General features: G+C 44.7%; 1 protein-coding gene across 21 annotated transcripts in view; it reads left to right on the top strand.

The window, feature by feature from the left end:
- The window catches only part of Cdc14b (cell division cycle 14B), a 111,419-nt gene that overhangs the window by 82,096 nt on the left and 9,690 nt on the right, over nt 1-19,633 (top strand). For 6 of the 21 annotated variants that reach the window (XM_076573559.1, XM_076573558.1, XM_076573568.1 and 3 more), the window contains 2 exons: nt 4,424-4,540; nt 14,080-14,139. In XM_076573559.1, the coding sequence (XP_076429674.1) occupies nt 4,424-4,540; nt 14,080-14,139 (177 nt within the window). Of the gene's footprint in view, nt 1-5; nt 153-4,423; nt 4,541-8,408; nt 8,472-8,754; nt 12,049-14,079; nt 14,140-14,948; nt 15,127-19,633 lie in introns of those variants that run through there. The other 15 variants (XR_013051719.1, XM_076573571.1, XM_076573566.1 and 12 more) reach the window with 9 other exon arrangements.

Raw genomic sequence — 19,633 nt, 5'->3', positions numbered from 1 at the left:
TCCAGATGCCCCCTAGCTGTGCTGACCTCTGCACTGTGTAGTGTTGCCATCTGGTGGATTGTGTGTGACTACATTCTTCCCACCCTGCTGTTCTGTCTTGATGGCTTCAGAACACAGTAGCCATCCGGACCCTTTGACAGATAGTTTGCTGTGTAAGTTTCCTGTTCCATATCTCTCCTACCCTCCCCTGTCGTCCAGTGTGGTTCTCAAGGTGCATGTGTTTCTCCTTCTGGCTTTCCTGGCTATTTTGGTTTGCTTATTTTCCAGGGTTCTCTTTCTGAATCTTTTCAATGAATGGGATGGTAGCAGTGGGTGAGAGCCTCAATGATGATCCTTTTAAGCCAAGGATGTTAAAAATAACATCTATTTTTGAAAGTTGTACTAGTTATTTATAAATATGGACATCAGAAATGTTTAGTTAGTTGGGCTAATTAGTTTGGTCTCCTTTCTACCAGGGGCTGTGTACACCTCTCATGTTCTGTGCCTTGAATATGTCCCCAGTCAAATGGGTTTTCTCACCATTTCTTCTTTAAGCAAAGATTGGGTTTTGTAGCATTGAGGGCTAGTGAGGGCTACAGCCTGGTTTCTACCCATGGAACAGCTCTCTTAGGTCACCTGCTTTGGTGTGCAGAGCCGTCCAGTCTACGTCACACCTTCCTCTGTGTTAAGTGAGAATAGGAGGCAGGGGCTGCTGTCGCCTTCGTGCTCATGCTTCTTCCTGCCGTGCAGTCTCTGCACTCTGCTCTCTTCTTTTCCCAAAAGTAGCTAGACTGTCTTTATTAGATTATATACACAATTACTGTATTCTCTTGAGATCTGTCCTCTTCTGTTCAGAATGTCGCAGGAAATGCCCATGTGGAACCCCACAGTTAAGGCCCACATAGGGAGACTGTGTCCCACAACAACAACAACACCCCATATCTGTGTGTTTTCTGTAACCTTTCTTCTGTTCATTCCAAAAGTGATTTTTCTTGTCCCAGCTTGGACTTAGAAATTACCAAAGCATGCAGAATTCCCTTCTAGAATTTCTTCCAAAGTAAAAGCATATTGCAACCAACCCTGGTCCTTTGTGGTTCTGTTGAGTGTTTTCATATGACTGAGAAGGATAAAAAATGAATCCGATCCCACTCTTTAATATTAAAGAAAACCCATTGAACACATTTTTATTTATGGCAATTCCTTGACTATCCTAGGTGAGTTTATAGTTTCATATTCACACTCAGGTTTCTATAGTTTTTTCTACCTATTGACTGAAGAGCAGTGATACCTTTTATAGTTTATTCTTCTCAGACTGTTCCAAGTGGTCAAGATGTTCTGAATGGGTGGGGTTGCTGCTAATAATATTTGTCGTCAGGCTCAAATGTCTTCAGCTTAAATGTTGCTTCTGCTGGGGATTTCCCCCTCAATGTCCTCTGCAAGATAGTTAGGTTGCCTGTGGCTGGTGTCACCACCACATTTCAGGACCCAAACAGGGCATTCCATTTAGCCTGCCTACTGATTTGAACTTACAAACACAAAAAACTTTCTGTAGCTGAGGTAAGTAACAAGTGTGATCTTTGTAGCCACTAGTTCCTGGTCACTTTCTTCCAAAGAGGCTTAATTTGTGAGTGACAGACAGTTTTCACTGCTCCACTGTGATGAGCCATTGCTGTGAGCTGCTGGTAAGAGAACCGTGCACAGCAACCACTCAGAATCAAATAGCTGGTGGCCTGGAGCATAAGACCAGAAAGCATTTAATGTTCTGTGCCTGGTGCATGCGTGGGGGATGGTGCCACTAGAGAAAGGTGAAGGATGTTGTGGGGCATCATACAAAAAGCTCTGTGGCAGTGGTCCCTTAGGAAGACGTCCAGGCATTTGGAGGCCAATGTCTCACATTGTCACTGTCCAACATCTGGAGCTGCTGAGGCTCCAGAGACCACAGAGAGGGCAGTGGTCTATGGTTTGGGCACATACTAAGGAAGACCAATGCAAATTTCATCAGGGCAGATAGAGAGGAGAAAAGTGTATATTCTGCATGTTACTTGAGAAAACCATGTGAGGAGGGCAGGTGGCGGTAAAACCCCACTTGAGTTTGGCTTCCTTGCCCTCTCTGAGTTACTTTTGCCTCTTGCTGGTAATATGTAAGTGTAGTCCTGGAGCTTTCCCACTGCATTGGTGCACTAATGCTCACTCATGTCAGATAACCTTGAGGCTTCCCTGGTGTGGGTAATGTATACTAAATTTCCTTTTGTGTTTCAAAGCTCCACAGAAATTAGTAACCACTAATATAATTATTTCCACTATTTTATAGAAAAATTAATGCTCTAAAAATATTTTTTCAGCCAGCCTAAGAAATACTTCTTGATTGAGTTGTAGTTCTTTGTTTTGAATAGCACTTAAACTTTCAGTAATTTAAGAAATCAGAAAAATCAGAAGCAGATTTCCTGAGCAGGCAGTACCCTGATTTGGTTTTTTTTTTTTTTTTTTTTTTTTTTTTTTTTGTGTGTGTGTGTGTGTGTGTGTGTGTGTGTGTTAATGACCTTATAATATGATAGCTATCCATGCTTTTGACTTCAAATGATCTGAAATGGAGGAGTGACGTTTCAGAAAAACCCTTTGTCAAGAAGCAGCAGAGGACAGTCAACTGTACACACTACACAGAGACCTGGGAATCAGCAGATGGGTTTGGTAGACTTTATGCAAAATTCTAGATTCATATCCTTAAGAAGGATAAATAAATATTTCCTCCTTGATTTGTGTTAGCAGAAAGAAATTTTAGTAGTTGAATGGGAGAAGTAGCGTTAATGTTCTATCCAGCTCATTACAGAGTAATTGTGATTGACAACTAAAAGAATTTTTTAAGGAGAGGGGCCCTTGAAGGTTCCCAACATTAGGGATGGTAATGAGGCCCTGGATGAACCAACTACTCCATCTTATTGTTATGTATTATATATATACATATTGAAGTGATTCCTTATGCCCAATACATGTGCATGATTATTACATGCATACTAAATTGTTATGTCATTTCTTCTTTTTTTTTTTTTTTGGTTTTTCGAGACAGGGTTTCTCTGTGTAGCTTTGCGCCTTTCCTGGAACTCACTTGGTAGCCCAGGTTGGCCTTGAACTCACAGAGATCCGCCTGGCTCTGCCTCCTGAGTGCTGGGATTAAAGCCGTGCGCCACCACCGCCCGGCCTGTCATTTCTTAAAAAAAACTTTTCACTAAATCCTGTTTTGGGGAGCTGGGTTCATGTCTTGGACAGTTGGTTCCTTCTTGAGTCACAATTGTGTGTGCATCTGCTATCTCTACTTAGAGAATTTCAGATCAGTTTCATGACATGGCAGATTCAGTCAGGGCTGCATTGCCTGTGAAGCTGAAGAACTTTCAGAACAGTGGTGAGCTAACAGCTCCCCATTCTCACACAACTGGTAAGCCAAGCAGTGAGGTGATTGGCTGCCCTTGCTGTGAGTAACCCACCATCATCAGAACTTTGGAACCTTTGCTACATTAGAAGGACCAGTAGTGTCAATCACCCTGGTCATGACAGGCCTGTAAAGCAGACTCTTCCTTAGTTGAAATTACTTATTTTTACTCTCATGGAGCTGGGCTCTTACAGATTGTTATTGGCTCTCCCGATTGTAGTTTGACTCCAAAAGAGGAAGCTGTTAAGTCAGTGTTTTCTCCTTCTTCTAGCAAACACTGAAGGAAATAAAGGAGTGCATGGGTTCTGAAGCAGAGACTGACCTGCCAACATCTTTTGATGTTTTCTGCTGTTTTTCCTCTGACAGTTTAATAAGAATTACTTATAGAGAGCATGCTCTGTGTGGCCTGTTCTTTCTGATTTATGATTTTTCATTCTGAGCAGTCTTCTGTCCTGGGAGGTTTTAATTAAGACAATTTTCACGGCATTTAAGGGATAAATTCAAGATTTGGTAAATAGTTATGAGGCAGACAAAACTGAAATTTTGCTTGAATGTATTTAAAATTTTCATTGGCGTATAAAATTATTACTTTGTTGTTTATTATATCTACTTTCTGCTCTGGCCAGTGAATATTATGTAGCTGTTTTGCTAAGTTTATATTCAGACACTAAAAAATATGGGATTTATGACTTGTCTTTGTGTTTGAAATCTGAGACTCTACTTAGACAGGTTTGACTAGTAGATTTCTTTGGTTTGTGAATTGCATAAAATGCCAGGCCATTCATTTCCCAAAAACCGAGCACCTGAGTACCTCCAAATAACCTTCAAGGAAAAAGGAGATGCTTGGTGTAAAATGTGCTTCAAGGTTGGTGTTTGTGTATAAGTGGCAAATGTGATTGTGGAAAATTCTTCAATTTGCAAAACAAATAATTATACCAAAGTGCAAAATTGCCTTCCTCTGTCAACTATTGAAAAGTTGTTTTAGTGAATATAATCTTGCCTTTTTCCAACTGTTTTCAGAGTAATTCTTCAGTCCCGTGTTCAGAGCTGTAAAACCCCTGAATCTAATCTTTCTGGCAGTTCAGGCATTACTAAACGAACCACCAGATCTGCTTCGGGGAAAAGCAGTCTTAAAAGGTGAGAAAAGTCCAAACTCGGGGAAGTTCCCGTTTGTTTCCAGTTCACTCTTTTGGACCCTGCTCCTGGGACTGATTCATGTCCCGGGAAGGTGGAGGCTTCTGTGTTACTGGCTGTCCAGAGGAAATTCCTTGTGTTAGAAGTGTGGTCCCTGGCATGATATGGGAAAGTTGATATGGGGAAGCTGAGGGTGTGGCCCTAGAATTTCTCCCGAGTGCTCCGGGCTTGGAGGAAGCCCCTTGGTGTCTGTCGGGTACAGCTCAGTGAGTCGTGGCGGAGCCTGAGACTCTAGACCTGACGCCAGGCTCTGTTGAGAACATTTTCCACCTGTAATTCTTAAGATAATTCTGAGACCCAGCCGCTGATGAGGGAAGAATAGACCACACCACTGCTGTTTCCCGGCCGTAGAGAGCTGGCGCCCGGAGCCATCACCTGGCAGTGGCAGTGCTTCTCTTCAACATGGATAGCTCTGAGGTTAATCTGGGCCATGTTCTTCTACATCATCCTTGCTGCTTTTACCAGGCGCGTCTCCGTTCGTTGGAGGCTTTCACCCTTATTACTTAGTCAGTGTAAGTTCATCTCAGGTGAACTCAACTGCCACTGTGTCCCAAGAGCTCTGTGTACTTGCGGTTCTAAGGAATGCTTTGAGTTTTGTTGTTTTTCCTTGTTGCTGAGTCTTTTGTAAAATTTCACTATGGAGCTAGAGTCTCCTGAGAACAGAACAAAGAACCAGCGTGGGTCCCTGAGAATTGTCAGGCAGGCACTGACTCAGAAGTTAGGGATTTTATATGTGTGGAGTGTTGGTGCCCACAGAAGCCAGGGAACATTAGACTCCCTGGAGCTGGAGTCCCTGCAGCTGTTCAGACTGAAGGTTAGGTCCTGTAGAAGGGGAAACCCCTGTTTTAAATTTTTAGGTAATTAGTTAAGCATTCATGTTCCTTTTATTCTGTGGTTCTAACTTGACAAGAAAATTAGAACACTGACAAAAGGTCAGATTTAGGTGTATTATAGCGTCCAAGTGTTATAACAGAAAAATAGGAGATGGGCTGAGTTGTGCCAGATGAATCAGGAGCCATTTATTTACTGATGGATTGATTGATAGTGCTGGTGCTAGAACTCAGGGTTTCATGTGGACTAGGCAAGTCCACATTTACTGAGATAAATCCCCAACCTGGGTCATGTCTTAAAAGAAAATTTAATAACTTAGATAAATGCTCCTGAAAAAAAGAAAGGAGAGTAAATAAGTGAAAGTCCCATGTAAAACTTTGAGGTATAGCTCCAATTTGTAAATATACATTATGCCATATATAGAGAAATGTATTGTCATAATTATTTACAGTATGCAAATTTTTAAGTATGCATACAAATGAAACAAGCAAACTCCTGTGCTTCTTGATTCTGCTTGGTAGGACAGTTAAGGTTTTAGATTCCAACTTTCCCATTAAGTTGAGGAAATAGGCATATCTTTTATGTGAAGTCAGACTGTCAAAAGTGCCCTGGGAGTGCTGGCATTTAATCCCAGGAGGCAGGGAGCCCAATCTACATAGCAAGGTCCAGCCAGCCAGGGTTACACAGTGAGACCTTATCTCAAAACAAAACAATAACCGGTCAGAAGGCATGGTGTTGATGTTGGCATCGTCAACACCTTCTTTAGGTCTAAGTGATCAAGCTTCCATTAACAGTCCAACAAGACTTGCTCATTTGATTCTGAGAAGTAGAATTCTAGCCAAGCTTTGACTCACATCATACCATATTCCACTGAGGAGGGTTGACTGTGCATTAGTCTTTCTGTTTAGGTTTCTTGACTTCACATACCCTTCCTGTGACCTCCACTTTTCCTCTCTGGAGAGTGGTTTCTGATTTTTTTTTTTTTTTTTTTAGTGAGCTGCTCCCCAGGGCCTGGACTGGATGCTTTGAGTATTCTAAGCTGGGCTAAATGAACTGTCCCAAAGTGCCTTTCAGGAATTTGGGGTGGTATTGGAAACCAAAGAAATTGGGACTGGGGTTGCTGTGGCCTATATCCATATTACCTTAACGATTATCACCTCCAACTTACAAAAGAAAGGCACACAACTGTGTATGGCATTCCACTAATTCTAGGAAATAAGGAGAATCAGAGACTTCCAGGCCACAGCCTCTTGTGTCTGCTGAATAAAGTTCAGCTTTTGGTTGGAGGATATTAAAGGAATTAACATTGGTATATAATGTAACCCAGGAAAAACAGGCTCATAGTTCCCCACCCCCACCCCCTAAAAAAGAACCACATTCAAAATAAAAATTACGCTCTCTTTCAGTGTCCATCAGTCTTCCCTTGGGGTGTAGGCTCACCAGGTCTCCTGGCTCTTTAGTAGGAGAGGCCCTGTCTGTTACAGGTCCACGTACTCATGCATTTCTGCGGTGGCCCATGGAAACGTCATTCCCACATGCCCATTTGTTTTCTGAGGCTTCCAGGATGGAGATTCTCCCAAACATCACTTTGTACTGAGTTGACTCATGAGTTTTGACATTTTACCAAGAGACACTTCAACTTCAGAGACTTTTTCCCAACGCATTCTCTTAAAAGACCAGGCTGAGAAAGGTGGACATGTTAGGATGGAAGTGTTTGTTTTTGGAAGAGAACAGCCACTGTGCTTCTCATGTCAGTGCCTGTCTTATGTCGTGTGTCCATTTGGACAGAAGCCATGCCCAGACATCGTGGCGCACACAGCCTGTGTGGGATGGAGAGGTTCGGCTCCCACTGATGATGTCTTGTGTGGCTCCTTTTCATTTGTCAGATTCAGAAGGAAGTTTGTGGGTTTCCACACTTTCCATTTCCTATCAGGACCATAAATCCATTAAAACAGCTCATAATTGACTAAATTAGTTAGCTTTTTTTCAGTGTTTCCACACTAACTCTGAAGCATTCTCAGAATGAGTCTTGAACACCATCACACCTCCAAGTGGAAGACTTGCAGATTCCTCAGTTGGACAGTATACTTCATTGCTGCATGTTTCTAGAAGCTTCTAAAGTTTCTTTTTGAACCTTTTTTTTTTTGTTTTTTAAGTTATTTCATCTCATTTTCTTAAGATCTGTCATGTCCAAGTGACCTTTATGTTTAAAGTGTGTCTTTGGGAACCATCACTCTTCCCCTGCCTCCAAACCACCCTAATGCTTGTAGTTATCCTGTTACATGGTGTGATGCCCAGGGTCCTTCATCACTTATCCAGACCATAAACACGTGTGCCTTTGTAAGTCCTCGCTGTGAAAGTCATGGCCGTCTTTCCTGCCTTTGCACCACAGCTCTCGGGATCTCAGCCGCTGGTTCCTGTTCCATTGCTTCCGGGGTTTCTTATTTCATCTGCTATTATCTCTAGGAGTCCCAGGATGTTATCTCTCTAAGTGCTGGTCCCCTCTGGACTTTAAAGTAATGTCCGTTTGGAATTCCAGATGTATTTCCATTTGATTAGCTCTGCCAGTTGTCTGTGCACTCAGTACTCTGCTCGTGTCTGTAAAACTACACACCTGATTCAGATGAGTCTTCTGTTAGCCAAGTGAGGGTCACCTCCAGATCAGTAGTTTTGTGAGTGGGTTTGTCTTTTCTTTTCGTTTTCTTTTCCTCTGAAAGTTGCTGATGAGTTTAAAGAATAACAACACATTGAGGAGGAGGGAAGAGAGGAAGGTTGAGTCAGGTTGATTTCTGATGAGCCCAGAGGGGCCCTTGGCTGTCCCTGCCCAAATCTCCTTACAGACAGGCCAAGCACTCTGAGAAGGAGGGGCTGCCAAAACTAGAAACTGCTTGAGGCGCTGGAGCTTTTTCTGTGATCAAATTCTGACCTTGGAACCACTCAGTAACCCTCTTTATCTTTCCGTTCTTTCCTGTCCCCACAGCCTGGCTCCTTGGAGGGAAAAGAGGAGGAGCGCTTTGCAGCCAATGCCCATGCTGGCGTTATGGTACCTTGCCTTGCTCTGCTGCCCGCACCTGCTCACACTTGTTTTTGTTTATTTCTATTGCTTTTTTTTTTTTTTTTTTTAATGAAATTTGGACTTCCTCTACCCTGTCTTCCTCTCGTGTCTGATTGACGTTGTCCTGTCTCTGTAAGAGTGTCAGAACTACACTAAGTACGCGCTTCTTCGCATGCCAGTACTCTCTTTATGTTGCCATCCTCGTCTTTGAAAACTCCCTCTGGGACACTTTTAAATCTTCATGGTAAATCTTTTTCTTTTTTCTCCTCAGTCCAGCTGTTTCAAGGACTAAGAGTGTCTTGCGTTAAAGTAAAAACCCAGTGACCATCACTCCAGGGAACAGAAAACCCCAACAGGATTTAGCCAATCATCTGAGAACAAAACAGACTCTGCAAAAGCCTTAGTTTCTTTCCACATGAGAAGTTCATTCAATGAAGAAAACATCACTGGCCCCTCAGCCACTTACTGACTTTGGGTTGTGGCTGAGCCATTTGAGGGCTGGACTCTCCCTTCTGTAATCTCAAGTTGGATGAAAGCTGCTGTTATAAGTTTAGTCTCAGGTGTCAATACCCAGCCCTCTGCCACAGAGAGCTGTCTGGTGAGTGTGGTATATGTGTGTTCTTGTGATGGCAATCGTGTTAGCTGCTGGCCTTCAGGAGAGTGGAGGGTGTGCTGGAGGTCTCTTGGTGTATTTATTTTTTGTTCAGCCTGTGACCCCGTCCTGCAATTTATAAACATGAAAGGAGATGAGCATCTCTCCAATGGTACCCTCCTTCTTAAGATATGATTTGGTACAATCAGTTTCACTTTACTCTTGTTAATACTGTTGTGATGTTCACTGTGTGAATTACCCAAGCTGCTTGTCTTTCACCAAAGAGTGCTTTAATAACAATCTGTGAAAACTGCATTTAAACACTGTTATGTGTTGTTGTGGTTACTAAAACCTGCTAAAGAATGTTGATAGAATATTTGAACCTTTTCTCAGTTGAAAGGTTACGTAAGTCCTTCCTGTGTCATTTAGGATGAAGATTTCGGGACTGGGACGTTGGGTTGCTCAGTCACACATTAGAATTGTGTTTCCTCCAGTACATTAAAACCAAACAGCAGTGCTGCTTGTCTTAGAAAAGCACCCTGAATAATGGTGGCTTTAAAAACAAAATTGTCAGCCCTTTGTAGAGTCTTTCTCCGTAATGCTGTGGAGTTTTGTTTTGTTTTTTTTTCTTGTGATTCACAGTTTGATTTCAGCGACAATTGCTTGCTTCTGGAGTTAGGCTGTTTGTGTAAGAGAACTCACTGTTGCCTTGGGTTAGGGAATATGACTAGAAACTGTAGTGTGCCTTCTCTCTTCACCCCTGCTGGAAGCCAGCCGGACCTGTGCCATGAAGCAATCGCAAAGCCAGAATTTATCTGCTGCCAAAAAGAAGAAGACAGAGCTAATAATCAGAGAATACTTTATGGTTGTCTTAGTTACGTCCACAATAGAGGATAATGGTTTTTACTCTTCCCAGTTTGAAGACTGGAAAAATGCAATGTTGAAAGCCATTGAGAGCCAATGCCTTCCTAAGACAGATGAATGTGCCAGGCTTCCCGCTTGAAAAGCAGCCTTCCTTGTAGTTGTAATGAACAGGTTAAAGTCTGGTAAATTTAAAAAAAAAGAAAGAAAGAAAGACAGTGGGTCCCCATTTCAGTGTTTCTCTCCTCAAACTGTGGCATTGGCTGACATTGGGTTGGGGGCCTGGGAATGTCAATGTAGAATCCACACAAAGAGTCCCTCCCCAGTTAAACACTGGAGAAAGGCAGCTAAGACCTAGGTAAGAGGACAAACATTTCATTTACTGATAATGTTCAATCAGACTGTACCTGAGTCTAAAGTAGCAACTTCTTAGGATAGTTTTTCCTCCATCTGAACCAAGCTGGATTTGTCCTGTGTATCAGGATGAGTGAACGGGGCCTGCCCACTGTGGTTCAAAGTGATTGAGTTTGGGAATAAACCACTTGGGCTTCAGTGATAACCATAGTGCTTTTTAGAAATTGCCCCTTTGTGTTGGCGGCTCCATTCAGCTAGAATTGCTACTACTGTGGCTCTTGCTAAAATTCCCTCTCTTGCTGAAGTTACTTAGGAAACGTGAGTTGGTAAGGACACATTCCCAGGAAAACCTACTCCAGATTCTGAGGTGATAACTCTGGGGATGGACAGTCACCAGCACTGACTGGTGACACCTAGGACCCAGGAAGTCTGGATCGGACTAATGGAAAATCCTTCCTGCTGTGAAATAGTGCACAACCCCTCCCCAACTACAACTACCCAGAACCTGCTGGGTTAGAAGACCCTGCTGCTACAGGGCATGAACCAGTGAGTGTTGATTGCAGGGGCCCCTTTAATTTAAGAACTTTAAATAGCTTTGAAAGTGCATCAGAACCTCCTCTAGCAGAATTAAAATTAGAAAGTACATGTATAGGTGCCCTTGAAGCTTTTGGGGGACTGAGACCACCCAGAGTTCAAGAGGAATGTCTGCAGAGCTGGATTTTAGGACTCACAGATTAATACAGTTCTGAGGCCCAACTAGAACTCTGTTGCCATGAGGCAAGAAGGATGGGCCCTGAGCAGCGCCACGTTCAACGGCAGCAGTATTTGTCTCACATGGCCGTGTGCTGCTCTTCCTCAGAACTTCCCAGCTGTAACTTGACCCCCGAGATCAGCCCTAACCATTGTCCCGCCCCATGCCCTATCACCTCACCCCACAGGTGGCTTCTACCTCTTGGCTTGGGTCATAGAGGCTTTCCCAAGTGTTCTCATGAGGCTCTTGGAGTATTTTTAGGTCTAACAGACCTTTCCAGCTTTCTGAGTAACTTGTGCCTAGAATTCCTTAGGCCTCTGTTAGCTTGAATCGCTGTCTATGACAAATATTTGTTCATTTGGTGTGTGTCCTAGAAGTAACAGCTGCTTTTCTTCATATATTTTCTAAAAGTTCTTGCCACATTTTAGAAAGCAGTTGGCCAAAAACCTTAAAACCTATTTTCTTTAAGATTTATTTCTCTTCCACTGAAATGTCTTGCATCTCCCTTTAAATCTGAGTGTTCCTCATATCACTGAATGGAAATACTACAGGTGTGTTAAAAAGACTTGCCTATACTGTATAAGAAATTACCTCCTTAACGATCCAATAGAACTCACTGTGGATAGACATGTCCATCAGATTAGAATACTGCAGTTTTACATCCATTGTTTGAAGACTTTATTGTACACTCATGTACAGATGATTAAGTGAAGTTTTAAGGTGTAACTGATGAATCAGTATTTGATCAATCATTGTCTTGATATTTTATTAAATTGTATATTTCTAATCATATTTTTAAAGCTGAGAGAACTGGTTGGATGTTTATTCTCCTGAAGGTATTTTTAAGATAAAGCTTCACCCTAGCCTGTAAACTTGGCACATACATGTAGTTTTTGATACTTCTTGTTGCATTTGAAAATCTTGTGTATTGTAAAATGGTTTTATACAAAATACTAAATGGTAGAAATTGTATAATTTACAATCATAATTAAAAATATTAAACAGTTTTTTGGCTTATTGCATTCACTTACTGAGCATGTCCAGTAGATAGTAACTTAAATATAAAGTGGATCTAATTCTTAGCTTGCAAGGGACATCATAACAAAATACTACAGCCTGGGTGGGGCAAGTAGAGAAAAATACATTCCCTTAGTGCCAGAAGTGCAAAGCTCAAAAGACCAAAATGTCAGCAGGGTGGGTTTTCCTTGCACCTGCTGTTCTTGGCTTGCTGATGGACTCTTCTCACTAGACTTCACGTGACCTTTTCTCTGTACCTGCCCATCCCTGGTGTGTCTTGTAAGGTTACCAGTGAGAATGGATTAGGGCCACTGTAATGGCTTATCTTTAAAGGTCCTGCCTCTAGATGTAGCCAGTTGTAAGGTACAGAGGGGTTAAGGCTTCAGGACTTAAATTTTAGGGGTCACAGGAGGTGAGTGAGTGAGGGGTGCCTGCTATGAAATCACTCCACATGCACCTCTGTGCCAGCCTGGACAACTCGGAGATTAATGGCCTGGAGGACAAGACCCAGGAACAGTAAGTAGGCTGTGGGGCCTGTAGGCCATGGATCATGGATTACAGCTTGGCCAGCCACATAGCTGGCAGGACTGGGGAAAGATGGGAATGCCCTTTACATCTGATGTCTCAGCTCCCTGGGTTATCTGCTTTCTGTGTGGCCTAGAGCCACACTGTCTCATCACCACACATGCATATTCGATCTATACTTGAAGTGTGGATTTAAAGAAAAAAACCTCCCCCTAGTTAGTGAACCAAATGAACAATTCATACAAAGAATGGGGCACAGATTTGCATAGGTTATATTGTACCTTTCAGCACAGGTGAATGTCTAATAAAGACTGATTGTAGACTATGGCCCCTTTCTGATCCTTTTCATGTGTAACCTCATGCACCTGAATGGTGTGATTAGCTCACATTATCTTCTCCTGAAGGTGGAAATATACCCAATGCAGGTAAGTCTGTGCAAGTGGCTTGTTCAGAGCCCTAGGGAAGGGATGTGAGTGGAAAGCTAGGCAAAAGGGCTATCAAGATGGCTCAGCAAGTCAAGGCATTTACCACACAGGCCTGGTGACCCAGGTCTACCCTAGAACCCGTATGAAGGTCGAAAGAGAGAGCTGACGTAACTGTCCTCAGCCCTCCACAGGATGTGCATGCCCCATCCCCAACACACACAGAAACGTTTTCTTTTAAAGAAGCAAAGCCAGCTTTCATGCCTGTGTTAATATTCTGCATGGAGGAGCAGTTTGATGGAATCATCCAGAGCCCAGACTGAATATAAAACTTGGCTCTGACCACTTTTGATTGGGGCTGAGTCAGCCTACCTACATCTGTTTCTACTTCAGTAAGATGGGGATGGTAATAGTCTTGCTAGGGTATGGGATGAATTAATACCATGAGCCACTCAGTGCAAGTGCTTTGCATGTACTAATCTGTATTATGTTGTTAAAAAAATGAAAATAGCCAGGCAGTGGTGGCGCACGCCTTTAACCCCAGCACTCGAGAGGCAGAGCCAGGCGGATCTCTGTGAGTTCGAGACCAGCCTGGGCTACAGAGTGAGTTCCAGGACAGGCTCCAAAGCTACACAGAGAAACCCTGTCTCAAAAAACCAAATAATAATAATAATAATAATAATATTTTAAAAAGAAAAAATATTGCTATAATGCTTTTCAAGTGGACAGTGACACCTCCCATTAGCAGCTGTTGAGACATGGATGAGCAGGTTAGTGAAATAGCAAGACATCGCCGCGCCCCCCCCCCCCCCCAGCACTGAGGTCATGGAGTCTTTTCCTTCTTTTATCCAGATTTGAAGTGTTTTGTTCTTGGTGATTGGCACAGTATAACCCTGTTTCTATCCAGTTTGTTGTGAGAGAAAAATGGACCCTTCTAGGCAGTCTGCACAGTCTCCTCCCCAGCTCCCTTTTTGAGGGGATTGGTCATGTGTGTGAAAGTCCTTATGTGCCGCCCTGCACCACACCTGCAGCCTTTCCTTGTTTCTAACTGAGTCTCATCTCTTTGTCTGCAAGTGTGCATGGTGATGACGAGCTCCCCGATGACCAGTGTTCTGTCCAAGAGGAAATGTCCAGGTAAGGAAGCCTTTGGCCTGGAGGGCCAAATCTCATAGGGCTGCTTGCCACCAGTGTTCACAGCATCCCCACAGAGCAGCTCAGTTGTAAACACAGGCTCTGGGTGGGAGAGGGCAGAGGAGGAGGTACAGGCTGGGTGCTGCCTTACTGGGAGCGTGCTTGTGGAACAAATCTTTTCAGACAGGACAGTTCTTCCTCATGTTAGGACTCTGGATAATGCAGGGTGTCTGGCAGCCCCATCCACACCTCAGTGCCAGCCAGGATCCCAGCCATTAGACAGCCCCAATCCCCTCCTCCATTTCTGCCAACTTCAGAGGGTTCTGCTGTCCCCCGCCGTCCCCTCCCCCAAAAACAGCTAAGTGCATACAGAGCTTTTGTTGGAAACATCAAAGGAGCTGCCCAAGCACTCCAGGGATCCTGCTGAAATAGGGCTTCCTTGCCCTTTCTGCTCTGGCCCAAGACTAGGAAGAAGGGAAAAGACCTCACTTGGAGACAGTGGAGAAGTGGAGCTTCTAAGGGCCACGATTCCAGGGTGGGCTTCAGGTTGTCTAGTCAGCTACCTTCCAGCCTGACCTTAGATGTCTTCATAGTAACCTGTGTCTGTTATGCCTTGAGGATGGGGAAGGTCTGCTGAGGTCCAGCTGGAGGACATGGGCAGGACAGGATGGGGAGGGGAGGTGGCGGTTGGTGGCCACTGTAGGGTTTTACTCATTTGGAGTGACAGTTGTGCCTTGCCATGAGTACAGTGGCTGGGCCTGGGCCAGGGATAAGAACATTGAGAACAGCTTAACCATCTCCTCCTTTTCCAGTGATGGCTGGCTGTCTCGGGCTGTAACCTTTCTAGACCGGCTTTTGATGTGGCTCGGGGTCCGCAGGGCCTAGGCCTCTGGAAGTCTCTTCTGACTACAGTGCTGCTCTCCTGGGAATCCTCTCCCTGTGCAATATAAGCCTGTTTTTTTCAGGCTGGTGCCTCAGCAACCCAGCAAATGTGTCTGTCTTGTTCTTCCAGTATTTCCACTGGGTGTCCTATCAGCTCTGTTGGTGGGTGAGGAGGGGGCCAAATTGACAGCCCTGGGGTAGAGCTGCTCAATTCCAAGTCCAATAGGACTGTGCCACTTGAGCCCTCTCAATCGAATGCCTCCTGTGATCGAAATACTCTCAGCTTCCCCAGCAGCATGGCTGGTGCACAGCATGCCTGGGAGACACCACTGAGGTATGTATACAACCCCCACTTCCCTGTTACCTCGAGGCCTTATAGGGATGCTCTGAGAACATCCCCAACAGTGTATTCACATCGGTCATGGTTCACTTCCCTCAGAGGCCACCTGGTATTCTTATTTCTTCTCTCCCCTTCCAAAAACCTCTGCATGGCCCCATTGCCAATTTGCATCCTGAGCACTTGGGACTTTATTCAAGGCCATCAGCTGGTGTCTCAGTGGGCCGGCCACCAGTGCAGTTTTGCAGCTCATCATGAATGAGTGCATTGGTGCCCTTGGTGCCTTTAGTATTTGATAATTCTCAGGAATGCCCCTCTATTCTCCTTGATTTACAAATGCTTCTATGGAACTGGGCATTCTTGCAAAGAAAGAATGTTTTGAAGGCATCTGTAATTCTGCCCTATTGACTGGACCTGCCAGGTCCACAAGGGTGGTTTTCTAGGTTGTAGGCACCTCTGTGTTTTGATTAGGGACATTTCTATTACCAAGTCACTAGCAGCCTGTGGCCTGAGCAGGTGGTTTTGGAGGAGACAGGCAGAGATGGATGGGGCTGAGGCAGCAGGAGCCACTAGGGCCTTGAGCCTGAGCTCTCCCTTAGCCCCTAGACTACCCCAGTATGTCTCTGGTGGTGGCCCTTGGGGTAGCTAAAAAAGCATACCATAAATACTCCGTGGATTCCTGTCCCAGTGAGGTACACGTGGCTCTGTCTTTTTTTTTTTTTTTTTTTTTTTTTTTGGTTTTTTGAGACAGGGTTTCCCTGTGTAGCTTTGTGCCTTTCCTGGAACTTGCTTTGGAGAACAGGCTGGCCTCGAACTCGCAGAGATCTGCCTGGCTCTGCCTCCCGAGTGCTCGGATTAAAGGCGATCGCCACCACTGCCCGGCTGTGGCTCTGTCTTTCAATTATAGTGCCTAGAAAGGACCCTGGGCTCAGGGAACAGGGCCTTTATCTGCCTTGGGCTCCTCCCATCTCTGGGTAACCGCCTGTGGGTGACCAGGCATCTACAGGGCAATGTCCTCCATTAAGACAACCCACACTAATGGCGCAGGCAGAAGGGCCATCCTTCAGATGCCCAGAAGGTACAGCTGGGGCATGATGGGGGCACCATGCCTGTGGGTCTGAGGTTCACTCAGTAGTAGTTCTGGTGGGTCAGGATAGGATGCCTTGAGGGAGAAGGGATAGCACAGCCTGAGGGAACGTGTCTCGGTGTGGACTCTGGTCATCAAGAGTTCTGCGTTTAAGGAAGGTTTCAGGTGACCTGGTTTATTCTTCTTAAAAACAAAGGTGACTACAGGGCAGTGCCCAGCCAAGCTGTCAGTGCTCGACGTCTACTCAGGATGGTCCCTTGGGCTGTGCCCAGGGCCACAGTGGGATGAGATTGGACCCTGGGAGGTCGATCCTCACAGGAAGCTGGGTGGGAGGCAGCAGTAGCAGGAAGAGAAATGGGCAAACCTTGCTTCTCCTCACAGTGCTTCATGGTAAGCCTGCAGTGGACAGCACATGTTCACAAGAGGGTATGGTCAGTTTGTCCACCTTGAGGCAGGGTCTGGCTCTTCCAGCCCTCTCAGGATAGTGTGTGCCTGGCTGAGTGTCCAGGAAGGAAGCCCTTGCAGCAGACGTCCCTAGCACAGCCGCAGCTTCTGGTTCACAAGTGCCCTGTTGCTGGGGGGTTTTACTCTCTTCTGGGGGGCCCGCCACCCAGCTTCCAAATAAATGAATGCCTGGCCTTAGCTTGGCTTAGTTTCTAGCTAACTTTTCTTAAATTATGCCATCTACCTTTTGTCTCTGAGCTTTTCCCGTTCTCTAACTTCTGTAAATCTTACTCTTGCTCCATGTCTTGCTGTGTAGCTGGGTGGCTGGCCCCTGGAGTCCTCCTCCTTCTCTGGCTCCTAAATCTTCGAATCTTAGACCTCTCCTCTCAGTTTTCTCCTGTATATTCTCTCCGCTCACCAGACCTGCCTATCCTTTCTCCTGCCTTGCTATTGGCCAGTTTTTTGTTTTGTTTTGTTTGTTTTTGTTGTTGTTTTTGGTTTTTCAAGACTGTTTTGTTTTGTTGTTTTTGGTTTCTCTGTGTAGTTTTGGTGCCTGTCCTGGATCTCGCTCTGTAGACCAGGCTGGCCTTGAACTCATAGACATCCGCCTGGCTCTGCCTCCCAAGTGCTGGGATTAAAGGTATATGCCACCACCGCCTGGCCTATTGGCCAATTCCTTATTAAACCATCAGGTGTTTTAGACAGGCACAGTAACACAGCATCACAGAGTCAAACAAATGCAATATAAACAAAAGTAACACACCTTAAAATATTTTACTACAGTGCCCTAAGTTGTCATCCATCTAGAGACACAGGAAAGAGCTGTTTTAGCCACACTTTACTCTTCAGACATCTTGGCATGGCTTATGTTCATGCCTCAGCAAGGCAAGCAGAATTCCTTTTGCCAGGCTGTTTGACAGCCCATGGGCCCTCAAACCACTTGCTTTCAGAAGTCTCTCACACACACACACACACACACACACACACACACACACACACACACACACACACACACACGCCACCTCTGACTGGCCTCCCATTTCTAAGAGATGAGGTGTCTTTGGTGTAGTTAAATACCAGCCAGAAGCACCTGCCCACTTCATTACATATCTAGCACCCAGCCATCAAAGGGGTCTGGCAGGCAACTTGGAGCTAAGGGCCTGCAGAATGACCTTGCTAATGGCTTTCTCTGCCCTTGACTTGTGTCCTGCCATCTTCTCTCAGGCTATGACCTGGGTACAAGCAAAAATTATATCCACTTGCCCCATCAAATCAGCAAGGTGGCCCCTGTACAAAAGTTGACAGCAAGCAGGGTTGCCTATGGTCTAACCATATGACTCGAGGCAGCATGGCTACAAGCTTTCCCAGTGTCATTCACAACTCAAATGGGAATGTTCTTAACAGAAAGCCTTGCTTTGTCAACCTTCAAAGCCAAGGGAGGACTTCATGGGACCGTGCCCCAGCGACGATCACAACTAAAATCAATGCAGGCTTCTCCAGTCAGACCACAGTACTTACAAGCAGTATGCTAGCCCCAGGGAAAAGGAATGAACAAGGCAGTCAGTTAATATACCTTTGTACTCATTGATTTAATAAACATGGGATCAGAAGCAGGAGGGCACCCAAAGCAAACATCCTTGGTAGTAACATGTGTAGAGGTTCAACTTTGATGATTCAACCAAACCCCAAGAGTTCAGATTTTATACAGAGGGAACACCAACCTTCATTTATACCTGGGTTCCAGTTCAATACCATCTAAGACTACGTGGCCCAGTGGGGAGAGCACAGGCCTTGGGAGCAAGGTTCCATCATAAGCAAACCAGGCCAGCCTCCCTCCCCATCTCTACAGCTATCCAATAAATAACTTGGCAGGTCCCTCCCCCACACAATGACTCTTCTCTGATTTTGCCAGTGGGTTCGTAGCTTGGCCCTAGGTCTCAAGCTGTTTGGGGTGGGACTCCAAGCTGAATGACTAAGCCTCTGAGGTGATCCCTAACCTCCACCAGAGGTGGTAAGAGCAACACAGGACCTGGGGCACGGCCCAGAGGAGGAGCCTGCCCATGGTGTTTGCAGCTGGTAAATGGGTTTGAGTTATAAGTCAGTCTGCTCAGAGTAACAGTACTGAATTTTAATAATAGTTTTCTTGTTTGTTTGTTTTTGTGACAGAGTTTCACTATGGAGTTCTGGCTGTCCTGGAACTTGCTCTGTAAACCAGGCTGGCCTCAAACTCACAGAAATCTGCCTGCCTCTGCCTGAGTACTGGGACTAAAGGTGTGCACTACCTGCCTGGTGACACTAGTTTTAAGAAAAAAATATATACATGTACCAGGAAGCCTTTTCATTTGATTAGTGAGTTAAATAACACAATTTTAAATCATACTTAACAACCATCTGAGCACTAAGTATGCACACATACACTAAATAAGGATGTGCGCACAAACACGTTCCACGAGGTAGTTTAGATCACCACTGAAAGCCAGTACTTCCTCTGCCTGACAGAGTGGTTGTTACTGGTGCACAATGACAGTTTAAAGTTGGAATCTTCAGCAAAACTGAACCATTATAGGGGAATGGTATGAACACTAGGCTGTGACTGCTTTAAATGAACAGTTCCAGTTGTACCGATGTCCTGAAATGCTAAAAGACTTGCCTAGATAACTCCCTAAGTCATCTCAATAGGTGGTAGTGGTTCTTTGTTTTGTTTTGTTTGTTTTTTTTTTTTTTTTTTTGGATTTTCGAGACTCACT

The sequence above is a fragment of the Peromyscus maniculatus genome, chromosome 5 (assembly GCF_049852395.1).
Source record: "Peromyscus maniculatus bairdii isolate BWxNUB_F1_BW_parent chromosome 5, HU_Pman_BW_mat_3.1, whole genome shotgun sequence".
Taxonomy (NCBI): Eukaryota; Metazoa; Chordata; class Mammalia; order Rodentia; family Cricetidae; genus Peromyscus; species Peromyscus maniculatus.
Note: the sequence above shows the minus strand (reverse complement) of the source record. Positions and strands in the feature narration are given on the sequence as shown.